The sequence below is a fragment of the Scyliorhinus torazame genome, chromosome 7, assembly GCF_047496885.1.
Source record: "Scyliorhinus torazame isolate Kashiwa2021f chromosome 7, sScyTor2.1, whole genome shotgun sequence".
In the NCBI taxonomy this organism is placed as follows: domain Eukaryota; kingdom Metazoa; phylum Chordata; class Chondrichthyes; order Carcharhiniformes; family Scyliorhinidae; genus Scyliorhinus; species Scyliorhinus torazame.
The window spans coordinates 102,043,612-102,061,094 of NC_092713.1; the positions used below are offsets into that span (position 1 = coordinate 102,043,612).

The window sequence follows — 17,483 nt, forward strand, 5'->3', positions numbered from 1 at the left end:
CCAAGAAGATTTGTGCATATTAACTTTAGTCAGCCTCTTTTGTAATCTTGAGAACATCAAAGAATTGACTTCAAAGAGTGCAAACACTATTTCCTGAACATTTCCATCTAGATTCTGAGATCTGTAATCACCTTTGCTTCTTTCTGGATTCTATCAAAGCAATAAAATCCACTCTGTGATAAGGAGACATGTCTCTTAACTGAGTAACCCTTAAGTCTGTTCGTGGAATAATTATGTTTACTGGATTTATGATCCAGAGGCCTGCACTAATTAAGAATCTAGAAATATGAATTCAAATCCCACCATGGCAGCTAGCGAATTTAACTTAATGAAATGGAAAACAAAATCTGGAATAAAAATCTGGAATAAAAATCAAGTATGAGTAACGGTGATGATATAACTACCAGATTGTTATTAAAATTCCCTCTAGTTCATCGGTATCCTTTAGGGAAAGAAATCTGTGTTTTTTACCCGATCTGGATTATATGTGACTCGGAATCCACAGCAATTTGGTTGACTCTTAACTGTCCTCTGAAATGGCTGAGCAAGCCATTCAGTTGCCAAGAAGGCAACTCAACACCACCTTCAAGGACAATTAGAGTTGGCAATATCCTGTGAATGAATAACAATAAAAATAAGGATAGTGAACAAAACAAAGCCTTTTGGTTCCATCCTCCTATACTAGACATTTTACCACATTGAACTGAATTTTGCAACTAATAGCTAGTTGTTTGAAAGATTCAAAAATATTTGTATACTTTCTTGTTCATTTGAAGTCCCGAGCAACATTGTGGTGTTACAGATATAAGAAAATATTGCTGTGTTGTATTTTTGCACACAACTTTGCATTTCATTAACTCTGTTTTTTAATTCCATAGGAATTTACTATATGTGTATCCTCAGAGTCTCAATTTTGCAAATCGTCAAGGTTCCGCCAGAAACATTACTGTGAAAGTGCAGTTTATGTCTGGGGAAGATCAGAACAATGCAATGCAGGTAAAACAAATTGTCTCATTTTGCATCATATCTTTTAAAACTATGAAATATTAGTGAAGTTCTAAGGTCCATGCACAGAACGCCATCAAATCTGAATAGAGTTGGAGAGACAAAACAAATCAAGTGGTAGTGATTAGGTGAAGCTAGGCTTGGGTGTTATAGGGGGAAGGAAAGATTTGAAGAAAGAACTTTCAGTGTTGAAGTGCTGGAAGAAAATTGATTTGCATATAATGTGACCATCCACAAGGTACTTGATATTCAGGTGGCTTAGCACATCTTTGTCAAAGGTCACCTGAACTCGAAACGTTAGCTCTTTTCTCTCCCTACATATGCTACCAGACCTGCTGAGATTTTCCAGCATTTTCTCTTTTGTTTCAGATTCCAGCATCCGCAATAATTTGCTTTTTTCTCATACCTTTGACGTCACCCCGGGGAGGAGATGGGAGAAATGAAGTGGCGACGTTTAGAGCACATCCTGCATTGCACTAGTTGTAGTCAGGTTTTCAAAGATTTATGGGCTTCACAAATTGCAAGCTGTTCCGATCCCTTGGATTCTCCATAAGATTGGGTTCCATTGCATTGATGGTGTAATTTCTCGTACTGATCAAAACATTGTTGGGGCAAATATTTCACGAAGGCATGGACCAATCTCTACAACTGAGCTCAGGCCGTTGAGAATTGCGTTTTTGGCATCTCGCAAGATTCCGCGACCATTACAGGAATTGCACGAGCAGCTAAAGTGGCCACTAAATTGCGGCTGTAGTATTTCTATATGTGATCTCACCAGGGCCCCATACAGTTGCAGTAAAGCTTCTTTACTCTTATACTCTGATTCCTTTTTAATAAAGACCAGCAAACCATTTCCTTTCTAATTGCTGTACTTCCATGTTAACTTTCTGTGATAACCAAGACACCAAGGTCCCTCTGAATGCCAACATTTCCCAGTCTCTCACCATTTAAAAAATATTCTGCTTCTCTGTTTTACTTTCCAAAGTGGATAACTCTGCACTTCAGCATATTACATTCCAACTCCCATGTCCTTGTCCACACATTTAACCTTTGCATCCTCCTCACATTTTCCTACTTAACTTTTGTATTGTGAGTAATCTTGGAAAGATTACATTTCCATCCCTCATCTAAGTTAATTATATAGGTTGTAAATAGCTGAGGTCAAAGCATGGATCCTTGCAGTACACTGCTTGTTACAACCCACAATCTGAAAAGGACCTGTTAGTTTCTACTCTCTTTTCTGTCTGCTAACCAACCACCAATCCATGCTAATGTATTAGCTCCAATCGCAAGTCCTGATTTTGTGTCATATGTTATTTTTTGCCGCCCTTATGGAAAGCCTCTTGAGAATCCAAATCCACTGGTTCCTCCTCAAGTGGCCTGCTAATTATAGCTTTAAAGAGTCGACAAGCATTAAAAAGCAGGCAAGCAGCTTAACATTGTGCCTGCCCATTATATTTTAATATTGCACTCCACCATCTAATAGAAGAAACCTTTTATTTGTATCACACCTTTTACAAGCACGCATGTCCCAAATCACTTCACTGCCTACTTTTGAAGTGTATTCACTGTTGTAGGGAAACATGACAACCAGGTCCCAAAACTGCAATTATATAAATAACCAGATAATATCATTTTAGTACTGCTGTTTGATCGCTAAATTCTGGCCAATGCATAGAGAAAACATCCCTGCTGCTCTTCAGCAATGCACTGTAGTGTCTGCCTAGATTATGTGCTTGTCTTTGGAATGAGGCTTGAACCCATGACCTTTTGACTCCGAGGTGAGCCATGGCTGATGGTTAAATGATAAACTTTCATTGAGTGTTTCCTCAAGCAATTGACTTTATTCCCCTTTTTAGGGCATCTTTGGAAAGTCAAGCTGTGCAGAGTTTACAAAAGAATCGTATACTGCAGTAATTTACCACAACAGGTAAGAAAATATCAAAAAATGTCTCTGTTTTAGCTGCACTAGATTAAGCACACCAGGACACAATGCCAATATTATCGCAATATATGCAGAAAATATGTCCGTTTAGAATTACACGGATGAGAGATGATAAATGAAGATATACATTAATTTACAGTAATTTGCAATGACGGGGATGGGAGGAATGTGTATTTTAAGTGTCCCCACTACTCCACAGGTCGCACATTTTAGTTGAAACATTTGATTCGCTCAACAAAAAGGACACGCACACACTCACGCTCCTCTCGCACACACACCCGTTCCACATGCTCCACAAACGCACACGCTCCACACACACACGCTCCACACACACACTGCACACATACACATGCTACACACATACACACACGCTACATACACATAATTCTGCCAAAGGTTAAAAGTCAATGGTTCAAGGGAAAAAGGAAAGATGGTGAAGTCCTTGAAATGGTGTCTGTGTTATGCGATTGTTCTATCAGCACTGTTCAGTGAAACAATCGATGACTGTTGCGCTACTTTTCAGGTGGGCTCAAGTGACACTTGAAGGTGCACTAATCCAGTGTGCAGAGAAACATAGGAGCAGCTTATATTCACTTCCAGCTGTGGATTGGCTCTGGGCTACACAAGGGCTGATGTCTTTTCACAAGCAGTTGGTCCTTCTTCTCAAAGCTAAACCAACTCTTTAAACAGTTTTCTACACATGTATTTTTCCAGATCTTTAATGTACCATGTGCTCCTTTTGTACACAGTCCACCAGGGTCGAGAGATTTCCAGCATTTTAAAAACTGCTTAATTAACTTTTCTTGTAAAATGATGTTTTTTATTTCCAGGAATAACAACTAGAGTCCTGCATTAACTCTTTAAGGAACGGTATCTTTTAAAAACACAACTTTTTTCAAAATTCTCTTAGCCCTTGAAGTTGAACCATTTTCTGTGAACGTGACAAATTGAAAATCTAGCAAAAGGAAAAGGTTCATTGAATAAGATTAGCTTTTTTTCCCCAGGCCCCATATTTTCTGTTTGCCCTTTCCTGATCTCTCACTTACCAAACGCAGTGCCATTTTTAGTTAATTGAGTGTCACATTTCAGGGTTTGGGCAATGCTGCCACTGAAGAATCTTGGTGTTATTTGTGTTAAAAATGCTATTCTTAAGTTAAGCGTAGCTCTTAGGAGGTTCGACTCAGAAATTTCAGAGCCGAGAATTGTAGATTAGGATTCAGGTGAAGAATCCAAACCAGAGTCCTTTTGTTGCTCTCTTTGGTGTTGTCTCTTAATTTGGCTCTGTTTAACTACGTTTGCTCAAGAGTCGCCAGGTATCTTTCGATACCGCCACAAGGTTCAAACCGAATACTGATCAAAGACTCGATACACCAGTTAGTAAGTTCAAAAGCAATGCACATTTATTTACACACAGTCAAATCTACTCATGCATAAAACTCTACAACCTAAACTATCACTATTACTAAAAGCCTATACTTAGCTTCGGGTGCCCACTCAGTCAGAGGAACAATGGCCGTTGCTCGGTGCTGAGGCTGCTGAGTTGAGCTTTTTACAGGATAGCAACTAGGAGCGTCTATCTCGTAGCGTGCGTTGACTTGGAACTTACTTGGTCTGGCGTAGCTGCTCGGCTGGTCTCTCTCTTCACTGAGAGCCAAAGCCAAAGAAGAAGGATTCTCTCTTGGGGAATACCTTTTATACCTAAAAGGGCTTTGCGCGCTTTTGAGCGGGCCTTGAACTTGGCCTCAATTAATTGTGCCTTTCCCAATCATTCTTATCGATCTTCCTCCAATAGAGGGGTGGGTTTCCGGGTTGCTGGGCGTGTCCTAGGTGGCCGTTGGTTTGCTTCGTTTGAGTCTCCTCTGGCGCTGGGGTGTCTGCCTTAACATTGTTTATCTAAATGTTTCCCTTTTGTCCCCAGAGATGGCTCATTAGTATGTAGATGGCTTAGCAGTTTCTGTCCTGTCTGAGAGCCAAGGCTCTAATCAACAGACAGACCTTGCACCTGCTTGTTTCTTAGTATTGTCCAATTCTCCCTGCATTCTTTGCGAGTGTCCATTTTGTAACCGGGACGTGGCCATCCCAGGAGGCTACACTCCCTCGTTGTGATCCTCAACGTGAAGTGTGAAGGATCACACTACTGCGTCGTCTTCATCCTCTGACCAAACGGGGCACCCATACTTAGGCTCTACACTATCCTATCCGATGCAACACAATTTTACCTAAACCATTTTAAATACATTCATTATCACAAAACTCTACGGGGCGCTATGACATTAATACATGCATTACAGAAAAATCAAAAAACTGGAACCTCGAACTACTCTCAATAAACTATCCTCATTAAAACAATCCAAAAATAATCTATACATCTTAACCTGTACAAAATAGCAGCACACAAATTTCTCTGGCCTGGCAGTCAGACACAGAGGTTTACATCTCTTTATTCCACAGAATACATAAAGAAATCCGTACCAATGTGTTCGGGGGTCTGGTGAAATCCGAAAATGGGGGACCAAACCTGTATACCGGGGTGCGAGAGCGATATGCTCTCTTTCGCCATTTCCTAGCTCTAAACGTTTGTACGACACTGCAAATTATCGCCAGCACTAAGACTGCTTCGACTACATATGAGAGTGAGTACCAGGTGATAAACTTATCATACCAGGTCGGAGTATTGCTAGCTGTCGCGGGGCTAGTTATCTCGGGGTTCCGTGTATTGCAGGGGTGGGAATCAATTGCGGTTTGTGTGGTAGGGGTCAGGGGGGTAGCGTCCGCGCGCAACTGAAGGGATCCCGCTAAGATCTATGTGAACACGAAGGCTGTCTTCATCTTTGTCGATCTTCTTCTTTGTCTTCCTCTGGGGTTCCTGAGGTTCCGGAGTTCTGTGAACACAAGCATAATTTCTGTTATTATCTTGCTTAAGATCTCGTATGTCTGTCTGTCTGTCCTTTATTGCCAATTTCCCTTTATAATTGGTCACCATCTGTGACTCCCTCATTTTTTTTTAAACCGAATGTTGGGACAAGACATCTAAGAAAAATACTGCCGTACTGTGAGCCGTCTCGCAGCCTGTGTGATTTACCATCCCAGTGTTTGAGGATGTAAATAGCATACGGAAGCAACCTAAGGGTTGCCAAAACCAAACAAAAGAATTTTGAACGTAACAAGCTAAAATGGGGTGCGTATGGGCCGCGGCGGGAAAGAAATGGGTGGACTCCCCGGGTAGGACGGTGACCAATGCCATATGTGCTCTACCCGAGCGTAGTTGACCAGATGGGGTGTCCTCAGGCAGGGCGGGGACCAGTGCCGTTTCTCCACTGCCTGAGCAACCGGCAAGAATGGGTAAGAATGTGGTCGTCGTGGGGGCTTCCTCTCGAATCAGAAAAGTAGCTATGAGTAGTGTTCTGTCGACAAACTAGTTCCTCTGAACTGTTGTCTGGGGACAAACATGTTCCATTAACAGGCATTGGAGTCAAAGGAGTGGTGACGTGGGGCCGTGAAAACCTTCGAGTTTACGAACAACACTTAACATTAACACTAACGAACAAACATACAACGAAAATGGTGCAGGTTCCATCAGAAAGGACACCGTATGTCTCCATCGGTTCCTTTTTTCTCCATCATCTGGACACCTCACTGCTCGATGGCGAACAGGGTCGCAAAGGGATTTGTTTGGTGGGAGTCAGACTCTAAGTCATCATCTTCTCCCGGCTGCCAAACTCTTGACTGTAGTAACCGTGCTAAAGCTGCTTGGGGCGAATTGGGGTCCATCTCGTCATTCCGGATGAGCCTGAACAAATTGACTCGGTGCCAGAATCGTGTGTCGAGGTTGGACCTGCTAGTTTTCAATCCGTAATCGTCGGGCGGTGGGTCTGGGTCAGGGGCTTTGATATATGTAATCTCAAAGGGGTCAGTGGAATCATGCTCGGATTCGCTGGGAGTGGGGCCTGGTACAGGGGGATAATTGTAATGTGGTGTGTTGTGGTTATCGTCATCGTGATCGCTATCACTGTCGCTGCTGGTTGGAGGAAGGGAGAGGCGGAGTCGTGCATCTGGTGGCGGAGTTGAAGTCGTGTCTGAGGGCGGGCTGGAGTGGTTGGGGGAGGGTAGGAACACGTCATCTGTGGGCAGGGTGTGATCGTCTGCTGCTGCGAGCAGGATGTGGTGTGTGTGGTTATTCTGCGAGCCATAAGCCTTGAGCTGGTTTATATGAAACCACGCAGACTTACCATTGGGATATGTAATTTTGTATACCGAGGGGCTGACTTTGTCCTAAATGGAGTACGGTCCGGAAAATTTGGGGGAAAGGAATGAACTGGGGTTGTAAAGGGAAAGCATAACTTGTTGCCCTACTGTAAACTCAGTGGCGTGTACTGTTTTGTCGAAACAAGCCGTGCTCTGTTTCTTCCTGGTTCCAAGTCTCACAGCTGCTGCGAGTTGGGCTGCCTTTATGTTCTCTAACAATTGTTGAATCGCATTTTCATGCGCGAGGGCTGTGACTGCGGGGCTGGCCAAGTCCAATCCTAATAAATACTCAGTGCCTTTCATGGGACGTCCGGTCATGACGGTATGGGGGTGTATCCTGTGGACGTGGGTACCATGTTTCTTAAGAACATTAAAGCAAATGGGAGAACTGAATCACAGGTGCTGTTATTCTGCTGTACCATCTTCCTGAGGGTGGCTTGTAATGTCCTATTCATTCGTTCTACAATACCACTTGACTGGGGGTGGTATGCAATGTGAAATTCTTGTCGAATGCCGAAAATCGTGAGGACGTTTTTCATTACACGTCTTGTGAAATGGGAGCCTTGATCGGACTCTATACTGTGGTGGAGGCCCCATCTTGTAAAGATATGGTGTGTTAATATTTTAGCCGTTGTCTTGGCCGTATTAGTTCGCGATGGAAATGCTTCCACCCATTTTGTGAAGGTGTCTATGACCACCAACACATACTTAAAACCATTTCTGCACGGGGGTACAACCAATTTCTTTTATGAGTCCTAGGAGTTCTGCGAGAAGCGAAATGTGCTCTCCCTTTGTGTCTGGAGATTTGTCCAGGGTCCATTAACGGGGCGGGTATGACTAAGTTGAGCCTTTTTCGCATATCTCTCCGGATTGTTCTGGGCACAGATCAAGCAATTCTCTATGTAGTGTGTTACATCGGTTTTTAAATTAGGCCACCAGTAGAACGGTCTGAGGTGGGCTAGGGTGGGTTCAATTCCTTGGTGTCCATGATTGTCATGGAACTGACAAATGATCTGGTTCCTGTCCTGGCTGGGAACTATATAAATGCCATCCTTTAAAATCACACCGTCATGTGTGGTTATTGCATTCTTGTATTTATCGTACGGGGCTGGGAAGGTACCCTTTAAAACTTCCCTGAGTTTCTAGTCCTCTTTCTGTGCCTTCGCTAGATCCTGAATATTGGTCTGTGCGACCTGAACTGCGTGTACTGGGGTGCTTTCGGGGGGGTTCCAAAAATAACCATGCCTGGAGCCTGCCTTCGCTAGGGCGTCTGCTTTAACGTTACCAGGGGGGGAAGAACGGTGATGACTGCGAACCTTAATTATTCCATATTTTCAATCCTTCGCTGTCTCTAAGATATGGCGGAATAATGGGGCTGAGGGTAGGGGTTTACCGTAGGCGGAAACAAATCCTCTTGTTTCCCAGAGTGGTAGGAACTCTGTCAAACTATTACAGACATACAAGCTGTCCGAATAGGTGTCTTCTGGGGTCGGGAACGAGTCGGGGTGGTCTACAATGTATGCAATCATTGGCAGTTCTGCTGCCTGCGAGCCTAAGTGTCCTGGCAACTTTAATGAAATTTCATCTAGGGCGCGTCCCTGCACGTCCTCTACGTAAATACAGCAAACGGTAATTCTCTTTCCATTTAACACTGTGGAGGAGCCATCCACATAAATCTTCAGGGGTGCGCACGTGTCTGTGGGCTGGGGTCTCTGGAGTGTACTACCTGTTTTCCTGGGAGGTGTTTTGGGTATAAATGGGCCTGTGTTCTGTTTTGTGGTGATGATCTCACACTCATGAGGGCTGCCTGCATACTGCAAATTATCAGCAAGGAAGGTGTGGGTCTTGTTTCTTTTGACTGTAATGTCCCGTCCCTGTAAAAGAAGGGTCCAACGGGCTGCGCGGATTTGGCTGACTGTGCCATCTTTAAGTCGGCCGTCTAACAATAGTTGTGTTGGGGTGTGTTCTGTGAGGATGGTGATGGGGTTGAGTCCTGTAATGTAGGCGAAGTATTGTACTGCCCAAAAAACTGCGAGCAGGTGCCTTTCACAGGGAGAAAATCCTTGCTCTACGGGGTCTAACACGCGTGAGGCGTATGCCACGGCGCGTAATTGGTCATGGCGTTCCTGGAGGAGCACGGCCGAAATGGTTCGGTCGGTGCTTGCAACTTCAATTTCGTATGGGGAAAGTGGATCTGGGACCTGTAGTGCGGGGGCTATGCTGAGTGCTCTTTTTAAAGCATCCATGGCATCTGTGTGCTGTGGAAGCCATTCCCAAGGTGCCTGCTTCTTGAGAAGTTCGGATAGGGGCGCTGCTTTAGTGGCGAAACCGTCAATATGGTTTCGGCAGTAGCCAACCAGTCCTAGAAATGACCGGAGGGCTGAGACATTGTGGGGAAGGGGCAATTTGACGATCGAGTCAATTCTCTTTTGCTCGATCTCGCGTTTACCATGTGTGATCACTGTTCCCAAGTAAATCAGTTTTTCTTTCAAAATCTGGGCCTTCTTGGGGTTGACTTTACAACCAATTTCTTTTATGAGTCCTAAGAGTTCGGCGAGAAGCGAAATGTGCTCTCCCTTTGTGTCTGTCTGTAGTAACAAGTCGTCTACGTGCTGGACCAGCCAATCGGGGCGGGAAAATTTTGCTAATCCATTTGCCAGCTGTAGGTGGAAAATGGAGGTGGAGTTGTGGAAGCCTTGTGGAAGGCATGTCCACATGTACTGTTGCCCTTGGAATGTAAAGGCGAATTTGTACTGGCACGCTTCAGCCAATGGAATGGACCAAAAGACGTTACTAATGTCCCCAAAAAGTTTTGTCTGGGGTCCTTGTTTGAGCATGGTCTCGGGACTCGTGGCTATGGTGGGGGCTACTGCTGGGGTTACTTTGTTCAGTTCCCGGTAATCAATGGTCAGTCACCATGATCCATCCGGTTTCCTGACAGGCCAAATTGGTGCGTTGTTTGTGGAGGCTACTGATCTGAGTACGCCTTGATCCAACAAACTCTCTATCACTTTGGAGATTTCTCCCTCTGCTTCCTGGGGAAATCCGTACTGCTTCTGGGGTTTGGGGTCGGGACCTGTAATGTTCACAAAGCCAGCCAATGTGAGATCATCACCATAAAACAGAACACAGGCCCATTTATTCCCAAAACACCTCCCAGGAAAACAGGTCGTACACCCCAGAGACTCCAGCCCACAGACACGTGCTTGTTCTGTGCAAATGCCGCTTTGTGTTCCTGCAGGACTGCCCTAACCTGTTTGTCTGCACCAATGGCTCGAAGGTCGAACCAGAAGTCTCCTACTGAGCTAATCCTGTTTACGTACTCTCCTACTGTGAGCTTGGCGGGGGCTCGTGCTGCCTTTGCCATTTTCCAAACACACTTGTTAACTGGGTCAAAAAAAAGGTTATGGGAGCTCATGAAATTGATCCCAAGGATATGTTCTGCTGTCTGGGGCAGATCAACCAAAACTACGGGGTGCTTAGTTGTGATGTTCCCTATTTGTATTGCTACAGGGGCTGTGATGTGTCCCTGTTGTAAATGGCCTTTAAAGCCGCTGAGTGTGATGGTGTCTGTTGTGGGCCACGTGTCTCGCTGAAACATCGTGGAGGAATTGAGTGTGGTGCAGGACCCTCCTATGTTGGGGGTTGGGACGCTTTCCTTTTCTGGGGTTTTTCCTGCGTACATGTCCCATTTTGAACGGACAGCAGAGATTGCAATTCTGCAATTTGCTTCCGGCACTTTGCGTGGTCTACGGAGCTCTGCCGTTGTTCTGTCGTGGAAGTATGGAGTGCTCGTAAGGCTGCTTTTAAATCATTGCACTGTTTCTGCAATTTCTCCACTTGCTGTTCTGTCTCTTGTCTTACCAAGACCGCACGTTGCGTGTCCTGGTAGGCCTTATCATATTGCGTCTGAAAACTGTTCAAATGTGTGAGACAAGACTGATGTGCCCTCTTGGCATCATCCACTTCTCTGTCCCTCGCTGTTAACTGCTCTTTTAAATCTCGATTCTCCTTCTCTACCTCACTCACGTCTACTTCACTAGTTCTGTCTCTCTACAGAGCGTCCTAACGACCTCCTCTGTGCCTCGCAATTGTGCCAAACAGGACACGATTGCCATCGGCTTGCGAGCTTTCCCTAAGCTCTTCTTGTGTATCTCTGACAGGTTCTCCCACCAATATGTCCTCAACTGCCGGGACCTGTTTCCTCATCGCAGAATTCACTCCAAAGGGGCCATCCTTTCCTTTTGAGATATTTCCTGATCTCATCTTCCCAAACGGGACACTGTCCTACTCTACTGGTCGCTGCGACCTCGAATTCCTGGAGGTTCATAAGGCGTTCCATTGCCTTCATTGCCATTTTCTCTATCTAGATTCTCTACTGAATTTGGAACAGGGGGTGATAAAGTGGTGATGTAAACATGGGTACGGCTTACACTAATTTCCGGCCTACAAATCTCCCGACAGTTTTACGCAACAAAATCTCTCAGGCTTACCTTATATCCCTGTTAGTACGCATGCAGTAACACACTTTCGAATCTCAGAGGCTTGATCAGTACTGTTCTTACACTTGTGGTTTTTCTGTTTCCAATTGGATTCCAATTCAAATTTTGGGTTCTCTCGGAGTGGTTAGGCCACTTCTAAGTCGAGTCCCGTCAGATGTTGCCAGTAAATGTTGCTCTCTTTGGTGTTGTCTCTTAATTTGGCTCTGTTTAATTACGTATGTTCAAGAGTCGCTAGGTATCTTTCGACACCGTCACAAGGTTCAAACTGAATACTGATCAAAGACTCGATACACCAGTTAGTATGTTGAAAAGCAATGCTCATTTATTTACACACAGTCAAATCTACTCATGCATAAAACTCTACAACCTAAACTATCACTATTACTAAAAGCCTATACTTAACTTCGGGTGCCCACTCAGTCAGAGGAACAATGTCCGTTGCTCGGTTCTGAGGTCGCTGGTTTGAGCTTTTTACAGGATAGCAACTAGGAGCATCTATCTCGTAGCGTGCGTTGACTTGGAACTTACTTGGTCTGGCGTAGCTGCTCGGCTGGTCTCTCTCTCTTCGCTAAGAGCCAAGGCCAAAGAAGAAGGATTCTCTCTTGGGGAATACCTTTTATACCTAAAAGGGCTTTGCGCGCTTTTGGGCGGGCCTTGAATTTGGCCTCAATTAATTGGGCCGTTCCCAATCATTCTTATCGATCTTCCTCCAATAGAGGGGTGGGTTCCCTGGTTGCTGGGCATGTCCTAGGTGGCCGTTGGTTTGCTTTGTTTGAGTCTCCTCTGGCGCCAGGGTGTCTGCCTTAACATTGTTTATCTAAATGTTTCCCTTTTGTCCCGAAGATGGCTCATTAGTATGTAGATGGCTTAGCAGTTTCTGTCCTGTCTGAGAGCCAAGGCTCTAATCCACAGACAGACCTTGCACCTGCTTGTTTCTCAGTATTGTCCAATTTTCCCTGCATTCTTTGCATGTGTCCATTTTGTAATCGGGACGTGGCCATCTCAGATGGCTACACTTTGGACAAAATGATTCCAGTGAACTTTTATTTTATGTTATTCCTTGTCAGGCTATGCGTTTCACTGGCAAAACTGACATTTGTTGTTAAACTGTTTGGGTAGATGTAAAAGACTGCATGACACTATTTGCAGAGGTGTGCTTGGCAACATTTATCCCTCAGTTGACTGCACTGCATTTTGTGGGCTCTGGTTGGGTGGTGTGTTTGGCCACAAAGCAATAGAGATGCACCTCAAAAGTAATTCATTGGCTGTGATGTGGTTTGTGATACTTTGAGGGTTTCAAAGGCATTTTAGGAATTCACCTTAGTTCTTTCTTGTGTGAGAATGTTTCAAATTATGTTTGCCGAGCATAAGGTGTCTGCTGAGAGTGTGTTCTTGTGAGCTCGTTTAGTTGACAGGGCTAAGTTGAGAAGGAGTTCCAATGAATAATCAGAGAACAACAAAGAAGATAAGCAACACGTGGACAGTCAGTAAGGTTTTAAGCAGATGCTGAACCTTGACATGAAAGCTAAAATGCAAGAGATCAAATTTTGCAGTCCGAGGTCCCCTACCAGCAAGAAAAATAACCCCAAAAGCAACCAAGTCAACCCAGAAAAAAGGGAGACGACACATTAGGCAGAATTATCTGTTTCTGAGCCGAAGTGCGCTCCAACAGCACCTTTCCTGCTGGCCAGAATAGAAGACTCCTATGCCAGATACTGCGTTCGGAACCTAATTAATTATGCACAGCAAAGTTTCCCTCTTGAGTCACCTGGTGGGCAGGCAGCTGATTTGTCTACATGCTGGCGAGTTCGAAGATCCCGGCACCATATTTATATACCAGTCCAGCACACTCCTATCACTCTCTCCAACATACTTCTTCACCAGACCGTTCAGGATGTCAGCAGCCGAGGAAAAGGCTAGAAGCCTCAAGAGGAAGTCTGTTCCTCAATTCAACCCCCCCCCCCCGCCCCGAGTCCCGGCACCAATGCCCCACTTGGACCGCTACCCACTGCATCTGGAGTCTTCATGCATCCCCTTCCAGTAAACAATGACCCCTTGCTTGTGAGCTTTTCATGCAGCCTTGTTGGGATCCAGCTTCCCTCCCTCGGTCTTGCCTCTGCCGACCATTGTTCACCTCGTTCTTCCACCTCTGTGCCCCGCTGCCTATCATCGTGAGCCCTTGTCCTCCCAACCACCACCTTGTACAGCCCTCCTTTCAAAGTGCCATTGCCCTTCCTGTCCTTGTTATCCCCTCCCAGCCTCACCTCGCACTCCATCCCCGGTCAAATTTCGGACTTTTGTTACATGGGTCCCGTAGCACAGTGTGTGGCACCAGGGAGAAGGAGGCCCCACTACTCCCCAACACCAGATGCAGTACTGATCCAACCAAATGACATAGGGAGGGTCCATATGTCCATGGGTCCAGCAGCATGGTGTTGTCCATGAAGACCAGCTGAGCATGGAGATGGAGGGAACCAGTCTGCCCCAGCAGAGTGGTGTACAGTACTACGGCAGGAAGGTAGCTGCGCTGACCTCGAAGTCTCTTGGAAACTGAGGACCGCCTTCTGCATACCACTCTTTAATGAATCAGGTTTTAGACCGACGTAAGTTTTACGCTGATATGACGCAAGATTGGAAGGCCTGAAGGGATGTTGGCGGGAAGCTGTTTTGATGAGCATTCATGAGATACAAAAGGCGTTCACGCCACCAGCAAATGGGAAGACTGGCCCTTCATTAACCCGCCATTGGGAGAACTGCAATATGATTTTGGGCACATTGCCGATTATAATACACTCTGACAGTTAACAAGAGTCTTAAAGTATCTAGGAGAGTAGAACAGTACAGCACAGAACAGGCCCTTCGGCCCTCGATGTTGTGCCGAGCTTTGTCTGAAACCAAGATGAAGCTATCCCACTCCCTGTCATTCTGGTATCCTCTAAGTGCCTATCAATCAAGGAAGACTAATGTTTGTAACAACCTTCTTAGGACTAGCTTAATCCAGTTGCTAATGGATGCACCCGAGCAAAGAATTGTCTGCAATGAACTGCAGCACAAAGACAAACTCTTATTCAAAGAGTCAGAAGGATGGCTGATGTGGAAAATGAAAATGTCTGCTGCTGCACTGGGAATGCTGTTTTGACTTTGAGTTTAAGGCATGTTGGAGCAGTGTTGAGGGACCTTTTATTTATTTTCAGCATTATGGGCAGCACAGTGGTTAGCACTGCTGCATCATCGTGCCAGCAACCCGGGTTCCTGTCTATGTAGAGTTGTACGTTCTCCCCAGTCTGCGTGGGTTTCCTCCGGGTGCTTCGGTTTCCTCCCACAGACCAAAGATGTGCGGGTTAGGTGGATTGGCCATGATAAATTGCCCCTTAGTATTCCAGGGATGTACAGATTAGGCTGTGGGGTTTACAGGGATAGGGTGTGTAAGTCAGGGGAGTGGACATGGGTAGAATGCTCTTTTGAAGTGTCGGTGCAGACTCGATGGGCCAAATGGCCTCATTCTGCAGTGTTAGGGATTCTATGAAAACTGTGCTGTACCTAAACTGCAGTGTATCATTATATAGTAAGAATATAATGGTGACTTTAAAATTCCCACTTCTCATAAACAGTGCTGTTACTGAACGGAATTCACAACATTTACATTTATAGAAGCTTCTTGCCCCAACGATTGGGGGACGAAATCTTTATGATTTTTTTTTTGTTGACGTCCTCGACTCTTCAGGTGGACAGGGCGGGATTCTCTGACACCCCCGCCGGGTCGGAGAATTCCCAGGGGGCAGCGTGAATCCCGCTCCGATGCCAGCTGCTGTATTCTCTGGCGCCGGTTTTCAGGCGGGAACGGGGATCACGTCATGCCGGTTAGGAGCCGTTGGCAGTGGCGCCCCCCCCCCCCCCCGGCAATTCTCCGGGCCCCGATGGGCCGAGCGGCCGCCAGTTTTTGGCCAGTCCCACCGGCGTGGATTAGACATGGTCCCACATGACGGGACCTGTCAGGTAAGTTGGCTGATGCGGTCCTCGGGGGGATCCGACCCGGGGGGGTGGGGGGGGTTGGCCTGGCCCGTGATCGGGGCCCACCGATCTGCAGGCGGGCCTGTGCCGTGGGGGCACTTCTTCCTTCTGCTCCTGCCCCTGTAGGACTCCGCCATGGCCGGCGCAGAGAATATACCGCCCTGCGCATGTGCCAGAATACGCCGGCCAGTCTGCTCATGCGCTAACTCGTGCGGCGCCAACCCTTCCAGTGCTGGTCTAGCCCCCGGAAGTGCGGAGAATTCCGCTACTTCCGGTCGGCCCGACGGCAGAGTGGTTCACGCCATTTTTTATGCCGGCAATGGGCCAGCACGCCGATTCGGGAGAATCCCGCCTGCAGTGTCAGTGCTAGGAATGGAATTTTTCCAAATTTGTTACCCAGGATCTGCATCCAGCATGAGAATGCCTGCATTCCAAGGGGAAAGAATTTGTGAGCTTTCCATTTGGTCAGCAATCATTGGTTCAGTGTTGTGAGCTTTCTGTTCTTGTTAAAGTTTTCTACAGTGTCCAAGTTTAGTACCATATTATTGTACCATCAAAGGAATTAGAAATTCCGAATTTGCAAAAGACAATGTAACAAATGTAAGGGGAAGCTTGCAACATTGTATTGTGTCTGCCAAAATCTTAAAGTGTTAAATTGAAACAAATTCATTTTGTTCATTATTTCTTTTTAGATCCTTTACTTCTATCTAAATAACATCGCAATACAACTTTCAAGTATTTTTATGCTATGATATGGTGTTTCTGGGAGATCTCAATACAGGAGGCAGTAGAAATATTCTGACTGGTCTTGATGCCGTGGTCTAGGCAGAGAGAAAATAAATCAGCCAATGTTGCTGCTCAGGATCACTAGCTAGTCGACTGCTAGAAGATGCAAATGTTTTAATGTAGAGCGAGGATCAGATCATGCTCGGTTGTTGCACCTTTCATAATCAAATTACCTGCTGACACTTTGGGCTCACAGGCGAAGATAATTTAGAGAGGTAATATAGGTCACAAGCGACACTACACCCTAGCACTGGTCATCATGTTGAAGATGGGAGAAGCAGGGGTAAAATACAATAGTGGGACCTTAGCATAAAAAGAAACTCTTTTGCCTTTTACTGAAATATTCTTAAACTGTTTGATCTCACTGTATATATTTTAAGTACTATTCATTGGTTAAACTTTTTTTTTTTTAAATCTTTTTATTGGCATTTTCAACATTATGTAAATTGCCGTTCGTGTTTATTTACAGTGTAACAAAAAAGGCTTTTGCCTTACGTTACTTTATTTACAGGTGGATGTGGTCTAGTTCGGCATGTCCTCACCACCCCCCCGCCCCCGAGCCCCCCTTTCCCTAACCCTTCCCCATCTCCCCCCCGCCCACCCACCTTGATATCCTCCCTGGTTGTCCTGGGGGTGAGCTCCCCCTTCTCCTTGTTTCCCCCCCCCTTTCCCCTCCTTTCTCTTCTCCCTTTGTCAGCTTCAGCTGTGTTGTTTTATTTTGTGGATGGGGGGTGGAGGGTTGCACTCCCCCTGTGTTGCCCTCCCCTGGTGTTGCCACCTCCCTGTGTTGCCCCCCCCAGTGTTGTTCCTCTTTGTCCGTCTCAAACTCTCTGCCCCCCCCCCCCCCCCGGGTTGTGCTTCCCTGCCGTTCCTCCTTATCTTTTATTTTTCCCCCACTCTAATCCTTTGAGTTCCGCCTCTACTGGCTGTTGTTGGCCTCAAACAGGTTTTGGACCAGGCCGACAAATTGCCCCCATGCAGTAAGGAAG

General features: G+C 45.8%; 1 protein-coding gene across 12 annotated transcripts in view; it reads left to right on the forward strand.

The window, feature by feature from the left end:
• dock7 (dedicator of cytokinesis 7) overlaps positions 1–17,483 on the forward strand; it is a 292,969-nt gene that overhangs the window by 124,529 nt on the left and 150,957 nt on the right. For all 12 annotated transcript variants that reach the window (XM_072511162.1, XM_072511164.1, XM_072511166.1 and 9 more), the window contains exons 15-16: positions 879–996; positions 2,865–2,935. In XM_072511162.1, the coding sequence (XP_072367263.1) occupies positions 879–996; positions 2,865–2,935 (189 nt within the window). The remainder of the gene's footprint in view (positions 1–878; positions 997–2,864; positions 2,936–17,483) is intronic.